Source organism: Xenopus tropicalis, chromosome 1 (assembly GCF_000004195.4).
Source record: "Xenopus tropicalis strain Nigerian chromosome 1, UCB_Xtro_10.0, whole genome shotgun sequence".
Lineage (NCBI taxonomy): Eukaryota > Metazoa > Chordata > Amphibia > Anura > Pipidae > Xenopus > Xenopus tropicalis.
The window spans coordinates 71,300,601-71,322,571 of record NC_030677.2 but is presented as its reverse complement, the minus strand read 5'-3'; the positions used below and the strand labels follow the sequence as shown (position 1 = coordinate 71,322,571).

At 37.7% G+C, this 21,971-nt stretch overlaps 1 protein-coding gene across 3 annotated transcripts in view; it reads left to right on the top strand.

Annotated features, from left to right (window-relative positions):
* prdm5 (PR domain 5) overlaps positions 1 to 21,971 on the top strand; it is a 76,738-nt gene that overhangs the window by 22,496 nt on the left and 32,271 nt on the right. For all 3 annotated transcript variants that reach the window (XM_002940319.5, XM_031903071.1, XM_018096245.2), the window contains 6 exons: positions 260 to 339; positions 3,943 to 4,027; positions 6,068 to 6,225; positions 12,572 to 12,665; positions 16,500 to 16,660; positions 18,243 to 18,336. In XM_002940319.5, coding sequence (XP_002940365.2) covers positions 260 to 339; positions 3,943 to 4,027; positions 6,068 to 6,225; positions 12,572 to 12,665; positions 16,500 to 16,660; positions 18,243 to 18,336 — 672 coding nt within the window. The remainder of the gene's footprint in view (positions 1 to 259; positions 340 to 3,942; positions 4,028 to 6,067; positions 6,226 to 12,571; positions 12,666 to 16,499; positions 16,661 to 18,242; positions 18,337 to 21,971) is intronic.

Below are 21,971 nucleotides of genomic sequence, written 5' to 3'. Positions count from 1 at the left end.
AGGGGATTACATTTAACAATACAGAGGGTTTACAGCCTGAATCTGAGGTGTGAACCATGCAGGGGGGGCAGTTAATCAAAGTACTGATACCATTTAAAGCTTACACAAGAGTAAGCCATCAAAGCAGCCAGACAGGTGGGGGACCACGCAGGCCACCAGTTGGACAGCACTGCTTAGGGTATAAGAGTATTGTAGATCTGTGAAATGCATTTCATATTATATTTCTAAAGTGATTTTAAGGTTTGTGTTTCTGTTTTAGGTAACTCTAAGAAAAAGTTAATGTGCTCTGTGTGCAATAAGAAATGTTCTTCTTCACTTAATCTACAAGAGCATCGAAAGGTTAGTTAATGGCAGGATTTTATAATGGAAATGTGTGCTCAATTTTATGACACCATGTTAAAACACCAGGGACTTTTCTCAGTTGAGGATCACTTGTATAGGTAAAAATGCCACCCTTACCTGCCAGTGTTAAGTAACATACACCAGTGCAGTGCATTTTGCAAAATATTTTCTGATCATCCTTTATACAGGTGTTATACAAGTAGTTATGATCAAAACAACAGGACACACTAACCCTGACATAGAAGATTACAAAATATACTTTACATTAAGTGAAATGTGAAGATTATGCTGTCTAAGTGCTTTATTTTTTGTGTTCATCTTTTGTGTCCATCTTACAAGAAGTTTCACATTTTGCCCTGAATTACAAAATAAAGTACAGGTCTGGGATCTGTTATCTGGAATGGGACCTGGGGTTTCTGGATTAGGGGATCTTTTTGTAATTTGGATCTCCATTTCTGAAAAATAGGTTTCCAGGAAATGGATCCCATACCCCATATCCAATCTGATGCAATACCTCCTATTGCTCTCAGTTTATATCCTTCCATGAGAATTCTTTGATCTTTAATGACCACTAAACATCTCCTTTTACTTCTTTGATGTTGTTGTTTACCCCATACTAAAGCTAAGATTTAAAGGAGATGCAAACATCTGTTTAAACTGTTTGCTCACTTAAACGTAACCCACATTTTGCTAGACTAAAAATCACAGTGTACACCAACCTTGTATCAATGCTTTAGGGCTAATGCCACAGTGGGGAAATGCACATTTGGCTGTGAAAGGGTTGTATTGTAATTCTTTACGCACATACACGTGCAAAATAAAAAAGTGTTTTCACCTTTTATTACATTGTATCCTGTATTTTATTGTTGTCCATCACAGTTGACATACAGACATACAGATATATCATAAAATCTGCCCAAAATGCACATGCCATTAATACACATTTCATGTATTAGGAGTCAAAAAGAAAAAAAATCATTTTGGGATTACTCTCATTCAAACAGAACTAAAAGCAATTCTCAGTGTTGGCTATTGATTGGCACACACAGTAGAAAAAAACATAATGGGGTTACCAACATTGTGGGCTAAAGCCTTTCATGTATTTAAAAAAATATACAAAAAAAAAAATGAATGATGATTAATGATTTTTATGGTGTACTTTTTATTTCTAAATTACACTTATTTACGCTTATTTAGGGTGCTGGATAAAAAAATATATAGTAAATAGTGTACACTCATTTGTAAAATAGTAGTTCCATAACCATATACGATATCCAATAAGGAAACATTAACCATAACCATATACAATATCCAATAAGGAAACATTATTGTAAGTTAAACAGTGCTGTGTCCTCCACTAGCTAGTAAGTTTTTTGTAGCGAGTGGCGCATCTGTCAATTGCAAAGAACTATTTGATTAACTGCCGAGAGTGCAGATTAAAATTAAGTTACTAAAAATTCAATTGGGAAACCCTTTTTGCACATTGAACAGGATCGACTAACTTCCAGTTGAAATAAGGTTGCACAATGGAAGCCTCAATGCCTGAGCACAAATTGGTCTTGAATGTTTTCTGTGTTGGTTTGTTATCCAACAGCAGCACCTTTGAACAAAAGCCCACCTCCATGAATGCATATGCTAGCATGCATCATTTTGTGTATTTCCATCTCATTATGAATCATACCAGCTGTGTCACACTTTTACCATTGATCACAACTTTATAGACAAGATGTATTTTTTTCTTTTAGTGTGGGTGATGGCTGTTTGTTCCCTAGACATATATTATAGTAAATCTATTTGTTGATTGTCCTAATGAATGAATTAATACTTTTTTCTATCAAGTTTTAATATATTTGATAGATTAGTATGTATGCCTTATATTTTAATGTTTGTTTGGCTTTTTCTGCAGCTGTTTTGTTTCTAACAACTGGACTAATCAAATAGCATAACACATTGCTTAAGCATTATGGTCAAAATGTGCTACAATTGTTAACTTAATGATGTTACAATACAAGAATTTATAAGACATAGGGGCAGATTTATTAAAGTAGGATCAGTCCGAATCTGACTTTTTCGTACTTTGCGACAAAATCTTATTGTTGTGCCGAGTACGAAAGTTTCGGATTCATTCAAGCTTCGGTATCGTGACTTTCCTTGGGCCAGGTTGGAGCTGCAGAGTGCCATTGAGTCCTATGGGAGGCTTCCAAAATCATGCACAGAGGGATCAAAGTCAGAAATGTTTTCCCGTCATTTACGATCGCTGGGATATGAAAATTTTGTGACATCCGGATCGCCAATACGATTTTATCGTGACTAATACAATTTTTTCATAAGCATTTTCGTAATCTTTGCGATCATCAGAAATTATTGTTTCCAATCTGAATTTTACTCATTTTGGGATTCCAACTCGTATTTTGATGAATCTGCCCCATTTTGTGCATGGATAATGTGATAGTTTTCTTTAATTTCAGTACCACTTTAACTCTACATAAATTAGCCATGGGATGTCTATTGCATTGTTCAATTTTAGCAGTAATTCTACAAAATTTAGGGCCCGCAACCTCCCTTTCAGTGGAAATATTATGCCTTTGATATGCACTGGCCTAGGAGCACTGTAAGGTGGAGCACAGCTAGAGATTTTCAGTAAAATGCCAACAAGCCAGGAGGTACCAGTCTATAAAATATATATACTATTTTGTTAACATATGCATGTCCTTTGCTTAAAACGAATTCTTTTTTTAAAGCATTCAGTGATTTATGATACATTTATAATACATAATACACTTTGGGTACAGTGATTTACACACTTAGGGGCAGATTTACTAAAACGCCATTGTTTCTTATTTTTTTTATTTTCAAATTTGTTTACTTAAGGAAAAGTTGTAAAAAACTTGACTTGTTAAATTATCTCTGTGAAAATCCCGACTTTTTTGAATTGACACTGCAACAATCCAAAAAGTGAGGATTTTCAGACAAAATCCAGTGAAATCTCTAATGTTTTGAGACATAAAAAAGATCTTCAAGAAAGGAAAGTGACTTCTGCCATTGACTTCTACATGAAGTTAGCAAGTTTAATCTGGCAAATTGTCGAATTGGGATTTTTAGCCATTTAGATGCCTAGTAAATCTCAAAAAATTTGCAGCATTTTTTTCTCTGCGTCTTTTTAGAAGAAAATTAGATTGATAGTTTAAAATTAAAAATCAATGGTTGGTAAATGAGCCCCTAAATGATGACTTCATAGTGACAATGCAAATCATGCTTTGTATTCTCTCACATGTTAAATTGCCCTGTTTAAATTTGCCACAAGGCAAAATATAAAAAAATTGGTTATTTCTTGACAAATATATATATATATATATAAATATTGGTAAGTTTATTTATATATTATATATTTTAGAACATCCACTGAACATTTTCTTTCTGTTGTTGGAAATTGCCATATGTTGCTCATATTGTTTTATTTAATATCTATACTTCTAAAATTGCATTTTAGTATGGCATCTACTGTTTAAAAGCTGAGAAAACACATCTATTAATACTGAGAAAATCAGGGCAGCCAAATAAGTCACATATTTGATTATTGTTAAAACGCTCATTTTGCAGGTTCATGAGATCTATGAGTGTCAGGATTGTGACAAGAAATTTATCTCAGCTAACCAGCTTAGACGGCATATGATTACCCATTCAGGTAACAGTGTGACATGTACCTGCATGCCCAGTTGCAAAGATTAGTAACAAAACTTACTCAGGAGCCTTTACCTGTAGAGCTTTGTTAGATTTGTTATAATGTTAATATTATGGGCTTATTTATTTACAAAGTTGACTATAGTGAATAATCAGATATTTGCTTTAATTTTCTAACTGCTTATTAATAACTTGCTTGCTAATTTCTAACTAACTTGCTAATTGGTTGCTGTTGATGACGGAACTTCTTCTGTTTAGCACCTATATATACTATATATATAGGACCATATTTTTGAATGCCATAGATTGTACAATCTAAGATACCTTAGATTGTAAAATGAAACTGCAAGATTTTCTTGAGCGTGTTAAATAGGCAAGAATGTGTTTTTGATCAGCTATCCAACTGCCATTTATTGCAATAGAATGGTATTGACTCTGCCTTGTCATTTCTTTGGTACATGTCCCATTTGCCGTGTTGCCATTTTGCCTAGGACCAGGACAAGGATTTTTTTTACTCTCTAGCAGGAAAGATCTGTGCCTCTGAAGTTGTCCCCAGTTGCTTACCATCTTTTTTTTGGCTGATTTACTGCACATGTTCAGTGCTACTTACCTAAGCTTAGGGTCTGACTCACAATGTACTTTATATATAGAATATAAATGTCACAATATAAGGCTGAATAGTCAATAATACAGATATTAGTACATGGCAGCTTGGAAAAAAAGTACAATTAGGTTCAGAATTTAATTATCAGCCCTGTAACATCAGCTTATATGACAGACAAACCTAATTTTCTGCTTGATGATTTGTGACGGCCCCTAAGCTTAACTTCTCAACAGCTGCTAAGAGCCACTAAGCGTGTGAGTGTCACTGACAGAATCCAAAAAGGGGAACTAGTGACAAGGAAAGAATCATTGCTACAATAAAGATTCTAAGGGGCCCATTTACTTACTCACGAACCGGCCTAATGCGTCCGATTGCGTTTTTTTCGTAATGATTGTTATTTGGCGATTTTTTTTGGAAAATTATCGCGACTTTTTCGTTGCCATTCCGTATGTTGCGCAAAATCTGGCGATTTTTTCGTAGCGTTAAAACTTGCGCGAAAAGTCGCGCCTTTTTCGTAGCCATTCCGAAAGTTGCGCAAAATGTTGCGATTTTTTCGTAGCGTTCGGATTCATTCAAGCTTCAGTATGGTGACTTTTCTTGGGCCAGGTTGGAGCTGCAGGGTGCCATTGAGTCCTATGGGAGGCTTCCAAAATCATGCTAAGCCTGAAAGTTTCGCCCGCCGCTTACGAGCGCTCAATACGAAAAAGTCGCGACAAGATACGAGCGAATCGTAATGGCTGCGAAAAACTCGCGTTTTTTCGTGAAAATCGTATTGGTAACGAAAAAGTCGTGACAATTTCCGAAAAGTCGTAAAGGCGCCGAAAAAATCGCAAAAAATACGAAAAAGTCGCAAAATGTTCGTTTTCCAATCGGAATTTTTCCAATTCGGATTCGAATTCGTGTCTTAGTAAATCAGCCCCTAAATCTTTAGGCTGGTTCTGTATATAAAATATGGCATTTATAGCTTTATTCATTTTTAGGATTTAGTGTTCCTTTAGGGTGAAGACACACTTAGCTACTTAGGAGCAGCTACTTATCATGGCTACTAAATGCCAAAAAGTACCCTGCCAAAGACAATACTGAAAATTGCCTCTGCTTTGGCAAGGTATTTTCTGGCACGTGACACATATTCCTCAACATGTTTAATCTAGTAGAAAACCTTCTTCAAGCAATTCTTATAGTTCTTCTAGTAATTCAGTTAGTTAATAAAACATAATTTCAGAACATTTGAAGAAGAATGTGGCAATGTCTTCATACACAAAATCTCATCCTCTGTAAACCATTGTTAAATGAAAGGGCATCAGAAACTTTTATAATTGGCTAAATCTTACTTGGACTGACATAAATGCAACATTCTCTAAAGAGATGACTGTTTGCCTTTCATCTTCTACCTCACATAATATGAACAGCAGATTAAATGTCCCCAATCATTTTCTGCAGAAAAGCGCCCCTTCACATGTGAGGTTTGCTGTAAGTCCTTCAAACGACTTGATCAAGTGACCGCACATAAAATTATTCACAGCGAAGACAAACCTTATCAGTGCAAGCTCTGTGGAAAAGGATTTGCCCACAGAAATGTTTACAAGAATCACAAGAAGGTAAAGAAAGATTGTCGGTTCATTGAGCCACTTTAAAGGAACTGGTAAAGTATTCTGATTTTCTTTTTATTGTTTTTTTTCACTACAAAAAATGGAAGATGGAACAATTAAAATATAATTCAATAAAGGTTCTTAAAATAGGTAGTTTCTATGAATATGGAGGATGATATTCAAGTTCTTTCAAATAAATGATGCACTCATATACAGTAAGAGGACATTTTTCTCATTTGCTACACAAGTTACAGTCAGCAACAAAACAGATTGTGTCAATTCAATAGCATGTATTGTAAATGTGTTTTGAACACCACTCTGTTTGGTGGGAAGTTACAGCTCAGACATTAAGGATTCGGGTAAGTTTGTTCTAGCTGGTAACTGGTCATAGTTAAGCTAAAGGCATGTTTTTCACAAAAAAAGCTACTTTTTCTCTCTCAGGGGACCCTAAATAATTTATATAAATAGCTTTGCAACTTAACATTGATGACCATTTGTCAGAGTTAATCTAACTCTATTCATGGGGGTCATGGTGACCTATCTGGGTCCTTTTGGGTCTCAACCCATTGATTTAGAATCCATGCACTAGGTTAAAAATACTGATGCTTAGTAAATCAACCCTATAGAGATTTGGTTAATTCCAAGGTTAAATAAACAATTGGCTTAACTACTGGGTGTGAGAATGGGGTTAGCCAGGGCAAGCCCTATTTTTAGATCAGGAGCATTCATAGATATGTGTTCAATTCATAGAAACAATTTTGGCACCCTGCCATCTTTAAAATATTTATTTCTACAGGGCTAAAATCCATTTACTTATTTTTGCAGGCTGCATTATAAGAGCCCCTAGTATTTCATGCATGTAGACTCTTCAAATATCTGCTTTCTAGTACTACGGAAAACAAAACTTCTCCAACTTAGGAATACTTGCTAGTCCTTACCCTGACTTAGATTTCTGTGTAAAGTGACTTTTGACAATAGCCAGAGCTGCAACATATTATACAGCAGACCCTAAACAAACTATGTAAGTAATAATTGTCCATAACTTATTTAACCATTGTTGCAATGCACAGAGAGAAATTGAGAAGTAATGCACAATATGCAGCTTCTCTAGCTGAGTGCAGTGCAACAGCTCTTACACTGCGTTACTTGCCTGAACTACCTTTAGGCTAAAATGATTGTTACCGCTTAGTAAAAATAAATATGTATTCGGTCAATTTTACCAATCTTTTTACCTGCTGGAATAAAGCTTTCCTTTGTGGTAAAGATTGTTTTGAATTCTATATCCCCACAGCCATTACACTAAGGCTTAAGGATTCAGAGGGGTGTTTGAGCTCAGGGCCACCACTTTTTAAAACACTTAAACACTTGCTGGTGAATTGACACACATATCTGCAATAATAAATGTGTCAATTCATCAAATACTTCCCGGCTGTCAGGAATTGTTTTTGAATGTTCTTTTGCTACATCATAAAGCAGCTTTGTAAACAATTGGTTTCAGGATCTTTTATAACTGTTATAGTGGAATCACTACCGTAAAGCAAGGTACAGCTGCTGATTTGTGAGATAAAGGGTGGAGGCAAAAAAAAGCACAAAAGCGTGGAATTTCCCCTAGAACTGCTCTACTTGAAACATTTCACATTGTGTTCAGACATAAATACAAACTTTTTACTACTTGTATTATTTTGTAGATTGAAGTAATTTGAGCAAATCTGAATTGGGTCTTCAATAAGAAGCAAGAAGGCATTTATTCAAAAACTACAAAGAAAGGAGAATAAAGACCAACTGCAAATTATCTTGAAATACCAATGTCTATGAATTCCAAATCATAATGAAACTTAATTTTAAAATAACCCCCCACATCAGTATCATACTTTACTTGTGAACAGGTTTTGTAACTAATAATTTTGTGAAAATGTATAGCTCTGCGTATAGTAATTACACTATAGTGTAATAGATACATATATAGTGACTAAGGATAAAATGTAGGGATTTTAAGAGGATAAGAGGACATTGTGCTAATGTAACCAATAATGCAACAATTAAAATCTATTAAACAAATGGCATACAATTGGCAACTCTGATAATAATTTCACTACACCAACTATGATCACAGTACACAGTTCTTTGATAAACTCCCTGTTGTATACTGCGGCATCTGCTAAGTCTCTACAATCAAGATTAGCCAAGTAAAATATATGCTGTATAAATCTGATAAATCTGATCTCAAAATTGTTGGGATTCCTTTTTGGAAGACAGTTACAGGATATTAAAAGTTTATAGTCAGAAAAATCAAACATCTGTCTAGGAGTCAGAAAGGTATTGTCTCCTCTTGAGGTAATTTTATTATTTATTTATTTTTTACACTCTTCTTATGGATCATCTCACAGTGGCATTTTATTTATGAAGATATGCTTATATGTTTCTTTTTTTTCATTGAAACTAGGAATGTACCAAGGTATGTGATCTAAATGATGGGTTTGTGAATTGCCCTTTTTTCTGTTACTACAGATAAGTAACAAGTGACTGAATATGATATACATTATAGCAGGGATCACCCAGGGATCTATGGGGATGCTAAATAAAGACTGTGATTAGCTATTTGGGAGCCCCATGTTGACTGCTTGCCTTCTAAAGGCTCTGCTTAGAGTAAAACTGTGACTCTGGCTACATGTTGCTCACGAGTCATTGGTTGGGGATTACTGTGTTATGGGATATAGGGATTTTCTTCTTTATCTGGTTACTTTTTTATCCCATTTTAATTTAGACCTATTTATTTTGCATTAAATCTAATCTGGGACATGTTAAATGCAATAATTATAATTAAGTTGATGATTCTGGTTGGGGCTGAGAGAGCTCATCAGAAGTTTACATGCAAAGTGATACCTCCTCTTCAACATGCAATGAAGAAGCCTGTGTAAATTTAAAAGCTTATTTCAGTGTCCATATATATTATTAATGGCCAACTTTGGCCATATCTTTGGATTTGTCTAATGAAAGGGATAGTGTATATTTATTTTATTCAGAGTGCATGGCCATCTTGATGGGACTGTACTTCTCCCTGTACTCTGTACTCTGTACTCTCCCTGTTTATTTCTTTCCAGTTTAAATGGGATCTTAAGATTTATTATCATATAGATAAAGAAGTCTTAAAATTTAGCAGAAAAATCTAAATAGATTTTTAATAACATAAAAAAAACTAATGGTAATATAGTCAGATCATTTAATATGGACCATTGAAATATATTTACAAGATATTTGCAGTTAAGTGATGCCTAATATTTTAATGGCACAATCTAAATCCTGTTATTCATTCCCGTAAACAATTCTTTGATCCAAACATCTCTTTGTCTTTGTTCCCACACACATCATACCTTTTTCACTCCCCCTTTCCCACCCCTTATAATCCATAACTTCCCATGCTGTATGTTAAGTGGACCGTTTAATGGGGTCAGTGCAGCCAAGTGCTTATGGCTGATGATAATTGTTTTCTTGTGTAGCCTTTATGTCTGTATCTGTCTACTGGCCTGTGCATAGTCTGCGTGTAATATATCCAACAGCTGTGCAAATGGACAGCAAAAATGATGTGGGTAGTTCCCCCCTTGGTATGTGGAACATTGCCTTTGTGTTCATTTTGGATCATTCCGTATTCCATATGGGAAACAAATATAGGATTGTTGCTTCATCTCTTATAGTTAAAGTCATTAATCATTTGCCTGTTAAAAAACATGCATTAACTTACTGACTATCATTTATACATTTATGCAATATAGGCAAAGTAAGAAAAAATCTCTTTAGAAAGTTTGCATCAGTATGCTTGAACTACATCCAAGGGGTTCAAAGTAAATTATAGTTTATATTCGTTTGTGGAAAGTACAATGAAAGCATTGAGTACAGAAGGATTCACAATGTGTTGTGATTATTTTGGAAACAGTAACCATTTAATTATCATCAGCTTTAGTTTCATTCATAGTTTATTTTTTAAAACTTGACAGAAATGAAAAAGGAAGTTCACCATTGATGGATATCTAGTCTTGATTTATTTAAATAGTACAGTAGTGGATTCAAAAAGAACAAAACTACATCCCCAGAAAAGAGCACACATTATGCACTGTGTGGATTATATTTGGATGTGTTAATATAAAAATTAATTTGGGTGTCAGATTTGAAAAAGACTTTTATTATACAGCTTTTTATCTGGGTGACTGGTCTACTTAAAGACATTCTGTGCGTTGAGCTACTGAAGAAATACCCTTCCCTTTTAACAAAACAGGGATTGTTTGTTAATATTTTGCAATATATTCATGCTGGCCATCTACATTAAAGTCAGGGGATAGAGGTCAGTGGCCAGTCCTACACTCACTTTAATCTGATTTATTGAGAATTCTACTGCTTCATTATACATTTTCCCTGCAAATTGCTTGCTTTTAAGGTTTTCAAGGTTAATGTCTTAATGTCCTATATATGTATGTATTGATTATGGGTGAGTACAGAGGACCCCTTGTATCTGTCTATGTGAATTTTGTGGTTAGAGCCTCATTGCACCCCTGCCTAATGATTTAAATTTTAGTGGTGAGCACTAGTTTCCATTTTTTGCTATAGTTTATACAGGAGCAGTGACCAGGGGAGGGCATTTTTGGCAGCTTAATGCACAGAATGTTGCAGTGTTGTCGCATAGTAAGGGCACCATTTACGGTTGGAATTTTTTTTTCTGGTTTTTAGCACTAAAAATCACTGGAATTTCCCGAGATTTACTATGTGAAAATACTGTGACAATTCCAAATCTGACAATTTACCATGTAAAACCTGTCAAGATCATGTAGAAGTAAATAGCAGATGTCCCATCCCTGATAGATCTTTCTTTGTTTCTAAACTTGAGGCTTTTGGATTTTTGATGCTGGTTTTTGCGTGACAATTTGTAAAAGTCACAGTTATCATGCGACAAGTTGAAACATTTGAAGTTTTTTGTGACTTTTCTGTGACTTTTCCCGCATGTGCTTTTTAAATTTTTTGATAAATGTAAGACATGCATGAAATTGAGTTTATTTGAATTGTAAGTTAAGAGTTTTAGTAAATGACTTTTAAATAGAATCTCAAATGACTATGGTTAGAATGGTTTGTTACAATGATGAAAACTCATACAGAATGAGGGAGCATGAGACTTTACCAGCTTGGTCCTTGTTGGCCCTTGTTGGCCCTTTGTCTCTGCATGGACAGACACTGCATTTTGTTAGAAAAAAAATCCAAAAACCCGCCAAAAGTAAAAAAAAATAATTCTGTTAAAATTGCTAAAAACAAGTTTTTCCTATATGCATACATTATCTATTTCTTACTGCTGCAAAGATAAATGATCCAGTCAGTCCATTCCATCAGGCAGCCTCAGCCAGCCCTACATTAGCTGTTTAAGAAACCTAAGCAGCTATTAGCTGCTCTGTTCTCTTAGTGCAGGGCCACCCTGTAGGAAAAGCATAGATAAATCCAGTAGTGAGCCAATGTGCTTCTGATTGGCTCCTACAGCACACAGAAGACTGTGCACTAGGTGACCAATCAGATTATTTAACATTGAACCAGTGACTGGCTCAGGCTACCTGTTGAAACAAAGGAAACCAGATGCTTTATCTTTGCAACAGTAAGAAAAAGATAATGTGTGTATACTGAAAAATTACTGTTTTTTAATGTTTTTAACAGAATCCTTGATACACTGTGCAGATGAAAACGTATGCTAGATGTATTTTTTAATGCAAACTGTTTAATACATCTTTTAAAGGTTTATATAGACCTCAGAGAACTTGCTGTATACCAGAACTATTTTACTTCTCCTGTCCTTTACTGAAATATATTGTACAAATATAAATTATACTGTTAATTGTCTGTTTTACGTATATAAAAGACAATCAGTAAAATCAGCTTTTCAGTAAATAATGAGGCACAAAGCACATCAAAGTCTTTCCAGTTTTGTAAATAAATAAAATAAAGCACAGGAAATGTTGGACATGTATACATCCTAATTGCTGCAATTAACGTGGTCTGTTTTAATTCTTTATAGCTATTGTATTTTTCCTTTGGAGTAGCGATCTGCATTTAAACTGCTGCCAGTGCAGTCTTGCCTTTTCCTCTCAAACACTTGTTTTTAACAATGGATGAGGACAAGAGTCTTTTAGAATTTCTGTAACATCAAGAGAACATGTGTAAATGCGCTAGATTAAACAGAATGCATACATCTTCTGTCCAGTATCAGTAAATCACAATATAGTTTTCTTTAGCTCAGTTAAATGCTAAATATAAAGCTAAAGTATAATTACTGTAAATCTTTTTAACCCAACAGTCGTTTGCCCTGATGTTTTTTTGCCCTGCACAGACTCATTCCGAAGAGAGACCCTTCCAGTGTGAGGAATGTAAGGCTTTGTTCCGCACTCCATTCTCACTGCAGAGACACCTGCTAATACATAACAGTAAGTGCTAATTTGAGACCAAAGAATCCATCAATTTGCATCCATAAATTTCCTTTCATGGAATTGCTTTAGTCACTGGACGATACTGGCTAGTTACTAGTAGTAAATAGATTGATTGCCGTACTGAATAAAACACAATACTCAAATATTCATTTTCAGATTGTGAAGATTTAGTTTTACATGACTTTGCTACTGATATTCTCACATGTCACACAATTCTATGACCAGTACAAAATGTGTGTTCTTTCTAATTTTATAATTATTTTGTGTATGTTTAAAGAGCTGAGACAGAACTATCAGGGGTTCTGTCCTTTTGGCAAAATGGGGGACATGTGTGCGCCTCAGTTATTGTTTCGACAATGAAAGTAAATGTTAGCAATATTTATTTTGAAAGATTTTCAAATAAAAAGATAATCCCAAGCAAAATTACTAATGTAGTGGGTATGGAAAAATGCAGTACCTTAATAGAGGAGCCCCCTCATATGTAAAACTACATTTAGCTTAATTCCCAGCATTCCTTGTGTTAACAAATGGCAAAATAGCAAATTCCAATGTGGATTTAAAGAATTGTGGTGTCAGTCATATTAACAGTCAAACAGTTTAAATATATTGGTTCTAGAGCACTTGCAGCATTAGTGTTGATTCCCACCCTGACTGGAATAGAAGGGACTTTTTAAGTTGATGCATTACAAAACCTGTGCCTCAAGAGTTGTATTATTATTATGTCTTTCAGGTGGGGTAAGCAGTCAATAAAGACTGTTATGATTGTTTGGGGGGGGGGCATTGTTAGTGGCATTTGCATCAGATCCAGATTGGCAATACACATTCTAGATTAAAATTGCCTAAATTGCACAGCATTGTTGCACAGTTCAAGGCATAGTTCTACTAATGGGATGCCTATCATTACAATGGGTTGCTGCAGCCTCTTGAATATTCACCAGTGCCTGTAACCTATGGTCTTAATCTACAGTACAGCTGAATTGCAGCCTTAAGGGGTACTTTAAAGTAATGTATGATGTAGATAGTGGTTTTCTGAGACAGTTTACAATTGGTCTTTATTTTTTGTGTTTTTTTTGCATTACTTAGCTTTTTGTTCAGCAGGAATTGTTCAGCCTGAAAATTTCAAGTTATCTGCACCCTAGGGTCCAATTTACCCTAACTACCAAGCAGTGGTAAAGGTGAGAGACTGGAAGATGGTAAGAGAGGGCCTCAACAGAAAGATAACTAATAACAAGTGACAATAAAATTGTAGCTGTGTGTGCTTTTTATAAACATTTCCTTTTAATAAAATTGCATCCCACATTCTGCAAATGTCCATCCTAACTATTAACTTTTTATAAACATTCCCGTCTGCTGCCATCAAGTGAAATGAAGAATAATTGGCTTTGTGAGATGGGGCCCTTTAAATTTCCTGAAATCTCAGAGGTACATTCCTACATTTACATACATTAATATGGTATGGTAGTATGAAATCACAGAAGATAATGTTAACCGTTCTTTTGCATTGAGCAACAAAGTTCAGAATCTACATAACATTTGTAAAATCTCTCTGGATGTATCTTATTAGAAATAATGTTAGGAAAACCACAAAAACATTGTTTCTGATTTTCTCTTATTAGAATTCAGCACTAGTAAGGTCTCCAAAGTATTGCTTATCAATGGCATACTACCAATAGAAAATGAAACTTGTAAACAACAGGATACTATACCTGTTCCACACAAAGTAACCCTTACCATTTTCTAACCAGTCTTTATTTATATTGGTTAATACATTTATATGCTAGCCTTTAGAAGCTTATTTATCAATGTGTGATATCAGTGATATCACCATTTGATCTAAAAATCCCATAGAAATGAATAGAACTTTGGTGAGGTTTTGTTATTTAGGTTTAGGTTTGTTATTAAACTCTGAACACACATTTTGGTAAATCTGCCTCTTAGGCTTCCGGCTCGAGCAGTAGGTTAATAAAACCACACATAAGATCAGGCATCTAAAACCTGCAGAATTTAAATTTTTTGAAAAACCCATTTGAGGAAAAAAAAAAAAAAAGGTCGGCAGCAAGCCAACGCACGAGTTCAGAAACTCACGCAGTGTTTTAATATCTGATTGCTTGAGCCATGATGTTCAAACATTAATAAATCAGTCCCTAGGACTCATGCATTTGTAGTACAGTAAAATTTGAAACATGAGGGAGTCTAAGTCTGCCTAACATTGACACGCCCAGTGAATCTGGCTTGTCTTATCCTTTGATAAGATCCTGATATTACTTTCCAAACTGGCCCCTCTTAATTAAATCAATAGCTTTTGGGCTGGGTAAAAAATCCCCTTGCATAAGGCATTGAGATGTGAATATGGCCTTTTCCAATAGGCACAGGTCCACTGTGTGGTGTTGTTTTTGCCCTGGGGGCCAAACAACCAGAACAGCCTGATTTGGCCTGTCATCTGGGTGGAAAATCTGAACAAGAGCAAGATTTGCTCATTTAAGAACCATACCTCACTAAAAAAGGTGAAATTCTAGTGTATGGGGAATATTTACTCTAAAATGGTAACCATTAATTTCCTGGATCAGTGTGTTCTGATTTTATTTCTTAATTCTACAATATATACCCCTTGGATAAGAGGAATCCATATATAATGGACTTATAAATTATATTTCATAGGGGTGCTAAATGTTAGGCTCTCCCCAGTTAAATAGATTGCCCAGTTGGGCCAGTGCTTATGTGAAAACTGTGGAAAAGCTGCAGTTGGGCTGCATTGGCATCTCCTTACCTGAGACCTTTGTCTCTTTGGCGTCTGGTGCTCTGCGCTTACACAGTAGAGAAGATTAAGTGCTTACTGTGCATGCATGAGCAGGGATTGTCGCAAGGGACAGCTGGGATACTCGTAGGAATGGTAAGTAAAATGCCAGCGCAGGTACAGTTTTTTTTCACAGGATAGTGCAGTTTTTTCCTGGGGAAAAAACTTAGCTACCTATTTCACTGGGGGGTGGACTTTATATGTCCTTTAGACCCCAAAACTGAATTAAGCATCAGCTTTAGGGCCAGATCCAATTCAACAGAAAAAGCTTATCTCATGGTTTATCATGTGAAAACTCCATTGAACTTTATGGGATAATCTTGACTTCTGCACATTTGTAGGACTAAAAATTTAATTTTGTTTAAATCGTACATATATCTATTCAAGATGAAAGTTACGTCAGGGGATTTTGGCAATTGCTACATTTCTGCTGCAGGTACCGTCAATCATTTTCAGTGTGTACAGAGTGTCATTGCTGTACTGTCATTTCTATGGTGTATATGGAATAAAGTTCCAGCAGTGTTTTCTTGCATTAACTATGTTATAAATGCTGACAATATTGTATACTCCACCCAGAAATTTGTATTTACTTTGCTTTTAAGAAAATTACATGCTACCCAGGCGCATATGGGACCTCTCTGGTGGCTGATAAACACAGACAGGGTGTATACCAATGTGCCATAAGCCTAAAAATTATCTTTTTTTTTTTCTTTGTCCTCACCAATAGAGATATCTATTAGGGTAATTTTACTGTTTGAGAGCAGGGTGCAGAGTGCAGAAAATGGAATCAATCTCCCATGTTTTTTGCACTTTGTGCCCTGCCCTGCAGAGACGTATGTTCACCCCATGAATACGGTCATGCTTTCCTCTAGGTTATGTTTTCTTCATGTAATAATTTTTTTACAATACTATTTTTATTGTCTTTCTAATTTGTTTTTCTTTTAGGTTTTAATATTGTGTAGAGTATTTAAAAAGTAAATAAATAAATGGCTCCTTTAAGTATATTTAACTCACTCCATTTATTTCTGTTTTTTAAGGTGAGCGTACATTTAAGTGTGATCATTGTGATGCCACATTTAAAAGGAAGGATACATTAAATGTACATATTCAGGTGGTACATGATGGTCACAAGAAGTACAAATGCGATTTATGTGACAAGGCTTTTGTGACTCCTTCCGTGCTTAAGAGTCATAAAAAAGTAAGTATATGCTAGTTATTAAAAGTAATTCTGTATAACTCTGTGTTGTTTGCCAAAACAGATTTTGTTAGGGGTGTGATGGACCATCCTTCTGTTTATGCAGTCTGATACTGTTACAATTTGCCCTCCCACTTGTATGTACCACTACCCAGCAGTCCTGGCCTATCCCTTTCCATGCTGACTAATGACCCCATATAGGAAGTGCTGACTGATGACCCCACATAGCAAGTTTATCCTCAGGCAACACGGTTTTTTTGTTCTGGACAATCATAGTTGTCCAGATGATCAGCATGATCACTAAGGCTGATGCCACACATGGCGTTTTTCCGCTGCGTTTTTTCTCAGCCTAAAAACGCCGCACAAGCCACACAGCCCCTGACTATGGCGTTTTTCAGCCTAGTACTGGTGACGTAAGCATACCCCTCTCCATGGTGCAAATAGTGCGAAATAGCAAAAAACGCCGCGTATTTCCGCTAGGTCTGGCAGCTCCCTTTGCGTATACATAGAAATAGCTTGCTTTGCAAATACTGGTGTATTTCGGGCAACGCTTGAAAAATCCGTGCTAAGGCGTTTTCTAGCGTATTTCCGCATTGTGTGGTTTGCCTAGAGTCTTTTCAAGTTATTTCTATGGATGATGATATCGGGCGTTTTTCAGCCGCCGAGAGAATTAGAAAATACGTAGCGGAAAAATGCCACGTGTGGCATCAGCCTAAATCATCACATCTGAACCATTAATCATACATTTTTATTAGTAAATAAATCGAATACCAAATTTACTGCTCCTTTCCACTTATTTTTACAACTTAATGTGATTCCCTTAAGTTTATTTTTTTCAATGCCGTTTTATCACATAAATAATTAAGCATTCATCATATTATAAACATGTAAAAATGTCTTAGCTGTCACCAGAAATAGATTTTTTTCCTCAGGGGTTTAAATTGTGCAATTGTGTTTTTTAACCCAAACTAAATATATAGCGCCTCAAGGCATCGATCTGCTTTGATGAATGTGTCAATTCACTAAACATTTTTCCTGGTTTCAATATAAATATTAAATCCCCATGTTTAAATCAAGGCAAGATTAATGGTAATATTCACTCAGTCAGTTGAGAATTTCGATGATACAAGCCAGTACTGTATACCATGTGCTTTATGGCTAAACTAAAGATGATCTTCAGTGACAGTAAGAAAATAACATTGTTACTCAAATAGAAAAACTTTGATACCTAAACAAATCACTAAATTATGATTATTTGCAGTGATATAGCAGGAATTCTGAACTCTGGCCAAAAGACGAATCATCTCTTGCAGATTGCTTCTTGATCAGCATAGTTTGGTGATAAGCAGGTTATGGGCCTGTGACCAGTGGGCTGTGTAATCATTTCAGGTTTATTTCATATCAATATGCACAGTGTGAGCAACCAAAGTATGACCTTGTTGGTCAATAGATTTTCAAGAATCAACTCAAATTAGCTTAAAGGAGAACTAAAGCTCAACTAGGCTCTAGTTTTTTAAGGGTCATCTTAAGGGTTAGTTTCTCATGCAAAAACATTTTCATAATATTGATTGTTATGTCATTTCAGACACACACAGGGGAAAAAGAGAAAATATGCCCTTATTGCGGACAGAAGTTTGCAAGCAATGGGACCCTTAGAGTACATATTAGAAGCCACACAGGTATGTCAACTACTACAGAGTGCTAAAGTGACAAGTATGGTTTCTGTGGTAAGAGAAAGCTTCTGAATCACGTACATTTCTATACTATGTAAATTTTTCAAACGTTCAATAGCCTATCTCCATTTGTAAGGGTACGAGCATCTGTGACAGCATGTTAGCTAACATATGTGAAGCATAACTAACATTGGTCTGTTAAATCGTTTCCCTTTTTCTGTAAAAATAAAACAGGGCATTGCATTTGAATGTAACTAAGCAACATGCTTGGAAAACAATGCTGTTCAGTTTATATAAAGTGTCATGATTTTTATGGTGTAGTTTTTATCACTAAATTACACTCTGTACGGACCAGAAAATTAATTTTACCATTTGAAATGTTATTTGTGAACCAATAAATGTATTTTTTAAGTTGTAATATAGGAGTGTAGGCAGCCATCTCAGTGCATTGCGCCTGATTCGGAGCTTTCAGAAAGAGCCAACACTTTAACAACTGCTTTCAGATAAGCTAATGTTTCTCCTAATCAATGTAGGTAATGGCCAGACTTGGGTATTTTACAGTTAAGTGCTATTCTCACTACCACTAGGTGGGGAATGGGAACCTTTTAACTATGCAGGTGTCAGGGAGCTGTTATTTTGTTACTTCTCATTGTTTAGCTTATCGACTGCTGGGGGTGGGGAGGAGTGGTGGTGATATCGCTCCAACTTGCAGCACAGCAGTAAAGAGTTACTGAAGTACATCACAACATTAGGCACATGACTAGCACTTGAGATGCTAAAAACATGTCTAACCCCACATTATATATTTATGTCATTCTTTTGAAAACAGATTTCAGTGCAGGAATCTGCATTTATTGATGCATTTTTAACAAAAACAAAACATGGTTTCCCATGACAGAATTCCTTTAATGTTTAAATGTTTTTAGCAGATGCAATTCCAAATTATAGAAACCCCTGGTCCCAAGCATGGGATAATAGATTTTTTGTAACATAAACATGGCCTTAAAATTATTTCATGAAATAACATTTAGGAGAATATCCCTTTAAATAACCAACTATCCCTTTAAATAACCAACTGTTGGTTGCATCATGCAGATTTTTCTTAAATTTCTCATGTTTCTTCCCAGTAGACCATAATTGACAAATATAATTTAAAGATATGCTGTCCTACCTATCGCTGTCCAGGTCAGGACACTTTAAGAACAACTAATTTTTTTCCAGAACTTCTTTTACCGTAGTGATAAGGTGGCCATACACTGGGTGACCTGAAATCCCGATCGGGCAGGTTTGATTTTTTCATTGGATCGGGGACCGCATTGGCTCGTTGATGTGGTCCCCAAACCGAAGGCACATATACCCGTCACTCTAATTCGATCATTTGGCCCCAGGGCCAATGGAAGTCATTGCAGATGTAACCTCAAAGTTTATAAACATGTCATCCCCTAGGACCAGGGCTGCCATCAGAAATCACGGGCCCCCTCAGAACAGAATTTTCTGGGCCCCCTCCTCCCACGCCTCCCCAATGGCCCCTCCCATCAGTACAAAGGACACAGAGACATTGGTAGCCAGGGCTCCCTAAAACACTGGTAGCCAGGGCCCCCCTAAAACATTGGTAGCCAGGGTAGCGACCCCCTAAAACATTACTAGCCAGCCGAGGGCCCCCTAAAACATTGCTGGTCCTCCCCCAGCATCCTCATACTATGGCCCGCTCCCCGCTGCAGCATCCTCCAGTTGCCCCCTAGCATCCTCCACAAAATCCTCCAGCTCCCTCCCAGCATCCTCCAGCTTCCCCCAGCGCCCTCATCAGCATCCTCCAGCCCCCCTTACCATCCTCCAGCTTCCCCCAGCGTCCTTCCCAACATCCTCCCCAGCATGCCCAGCCCCACCTACCATCCTACTCCAGCATCCTCCAGCCCCACCTACCATCATCCAGTTTCCCCCCAACGACCTCCCCAACATCCTCCCCAGCATCCTCCAGCCCCACCTACCATCATCCAGTTTCCCCCCAGCGACCTCCCCAACATCCTCCAGCATCCTCCCCAGCATGCTCCAGCCCCACCTACCATCATCCAGCTTCCCTCAGCATCCTCCAGCCCCCCATACCATCCTCCAGCTTCCCCCAGCGTTGTCCCCAACATCCTCCAGCCCCCCTTACCATCCTCCAGCTTCCCCCAGCGTCGTCCCCAACATCCTCCAGCCCCCCCTAACATCCTCCCCCTAACATCCTCCCCCCTAACATCCTCCTCCCTACCATCCTCCTGAGGCATGTCCTGTGGCTCTCCCTGCTCTCCCCAGCACCCGCCTTCTGCACCCGCCTTCTACATCCGCCACCGCCGCCTCCTCCTCCTGCAGCATCCTCCAGTTGCCCCCTAGCATCCTCCACAAAATCCTCCAGCTCCCTCCCAGCATCCTCCAGCTTCCCCCAGCGCCCTCATCAGCATCCTCCAGCCCCCCTTACCATCCTCCAGCTTCCCCCAGCGTCCTTCCCAACATCCTCCCCAGCATGCTCCAGCCCCACCTACCATCCTACCCCAGCATCCTCCAGCCCCACCTACCATCATCCAGTTTCCCCCCAACGACCTCCCCAACATCCTCCCCAGCATCCTCCAGCCCCACCTACCATCATCCAGTTTCCCCCCAGCGACCTCCCCAACATCCTCCAGCATCCTCCCCAGCATGCTCCAGCCCCACCTACCATCATCCAGCTTCCCTCAGCATCCTCCAGCCCCCCATACCATCCTCCAGCTTCCCCCAGCGTTGTCCCCAACATCCTCCAGCCCCCCTTACCATCCTCCAGCTTCCCCCAGCGTCGTCCCCAACATCCTCCAGCCCCCCCTAACATCCTCCCCCCTAACATCCTCCCCCCTAACATCCTCCTCCCTACCATCCTCCTGAGGCATCTCCTGAGGCATGTCCTGTGGCTCTCCCTGCTCTCCCCAGCACCCGCCTTCTGCACCCGCCTTCTACATCCGCCACCGCCGCCTCCTCCTCCGGCTGTATCCTCTTCTTATGCCCACCGGCTTGCCGCTGCAGTTTTTATAAGGTTGCGCCCGTGGTCAGCGGGTAATTCAATTGGCTGGCCCCCGTGCGTACTTGTGACGTCAGTACGCACGGGGCCCAGCCAATTGAATTACCCGCTGACCACCAATGACCCAAGGGCCCGTAATTCTTTAAAGGGGGCCCGTGCTTAAAAACTGTGTCACGACCGGTCCCCCTTTAAAGCAACAATCGGCCGGGCCTGGGACAACAGTCCCCCCTGTGCCCCCCTGATGGCGGCCCTGCCTAGGACCCCTAGGGACCTGGGAATGACAAGGATACCATTGATTGAAACATGTAGTTTTCCTTTTAAATAAGTTATCATAATTAAGTATATATGCAAATATTGAGATTATGTGCAAAATGATAGTGTTTTCTGTATCTGAAGACAAAAGTCAGTTGTTTGTCAGCCTGACAAAAATAGAAAAATCTACATCAACTATTCAGTTTTCTAAAGTAAAGAAAAATGCTTACATGAATGAAATTTCCCTTAGATTCCTCGTAGGTACAAATATCTATATGCCTGTGTTACAGGATCCTTAATTAATTTATTTAAATATACATGTCATTACATTTCTTTTAGACAATTACCAACTTAATAGTTC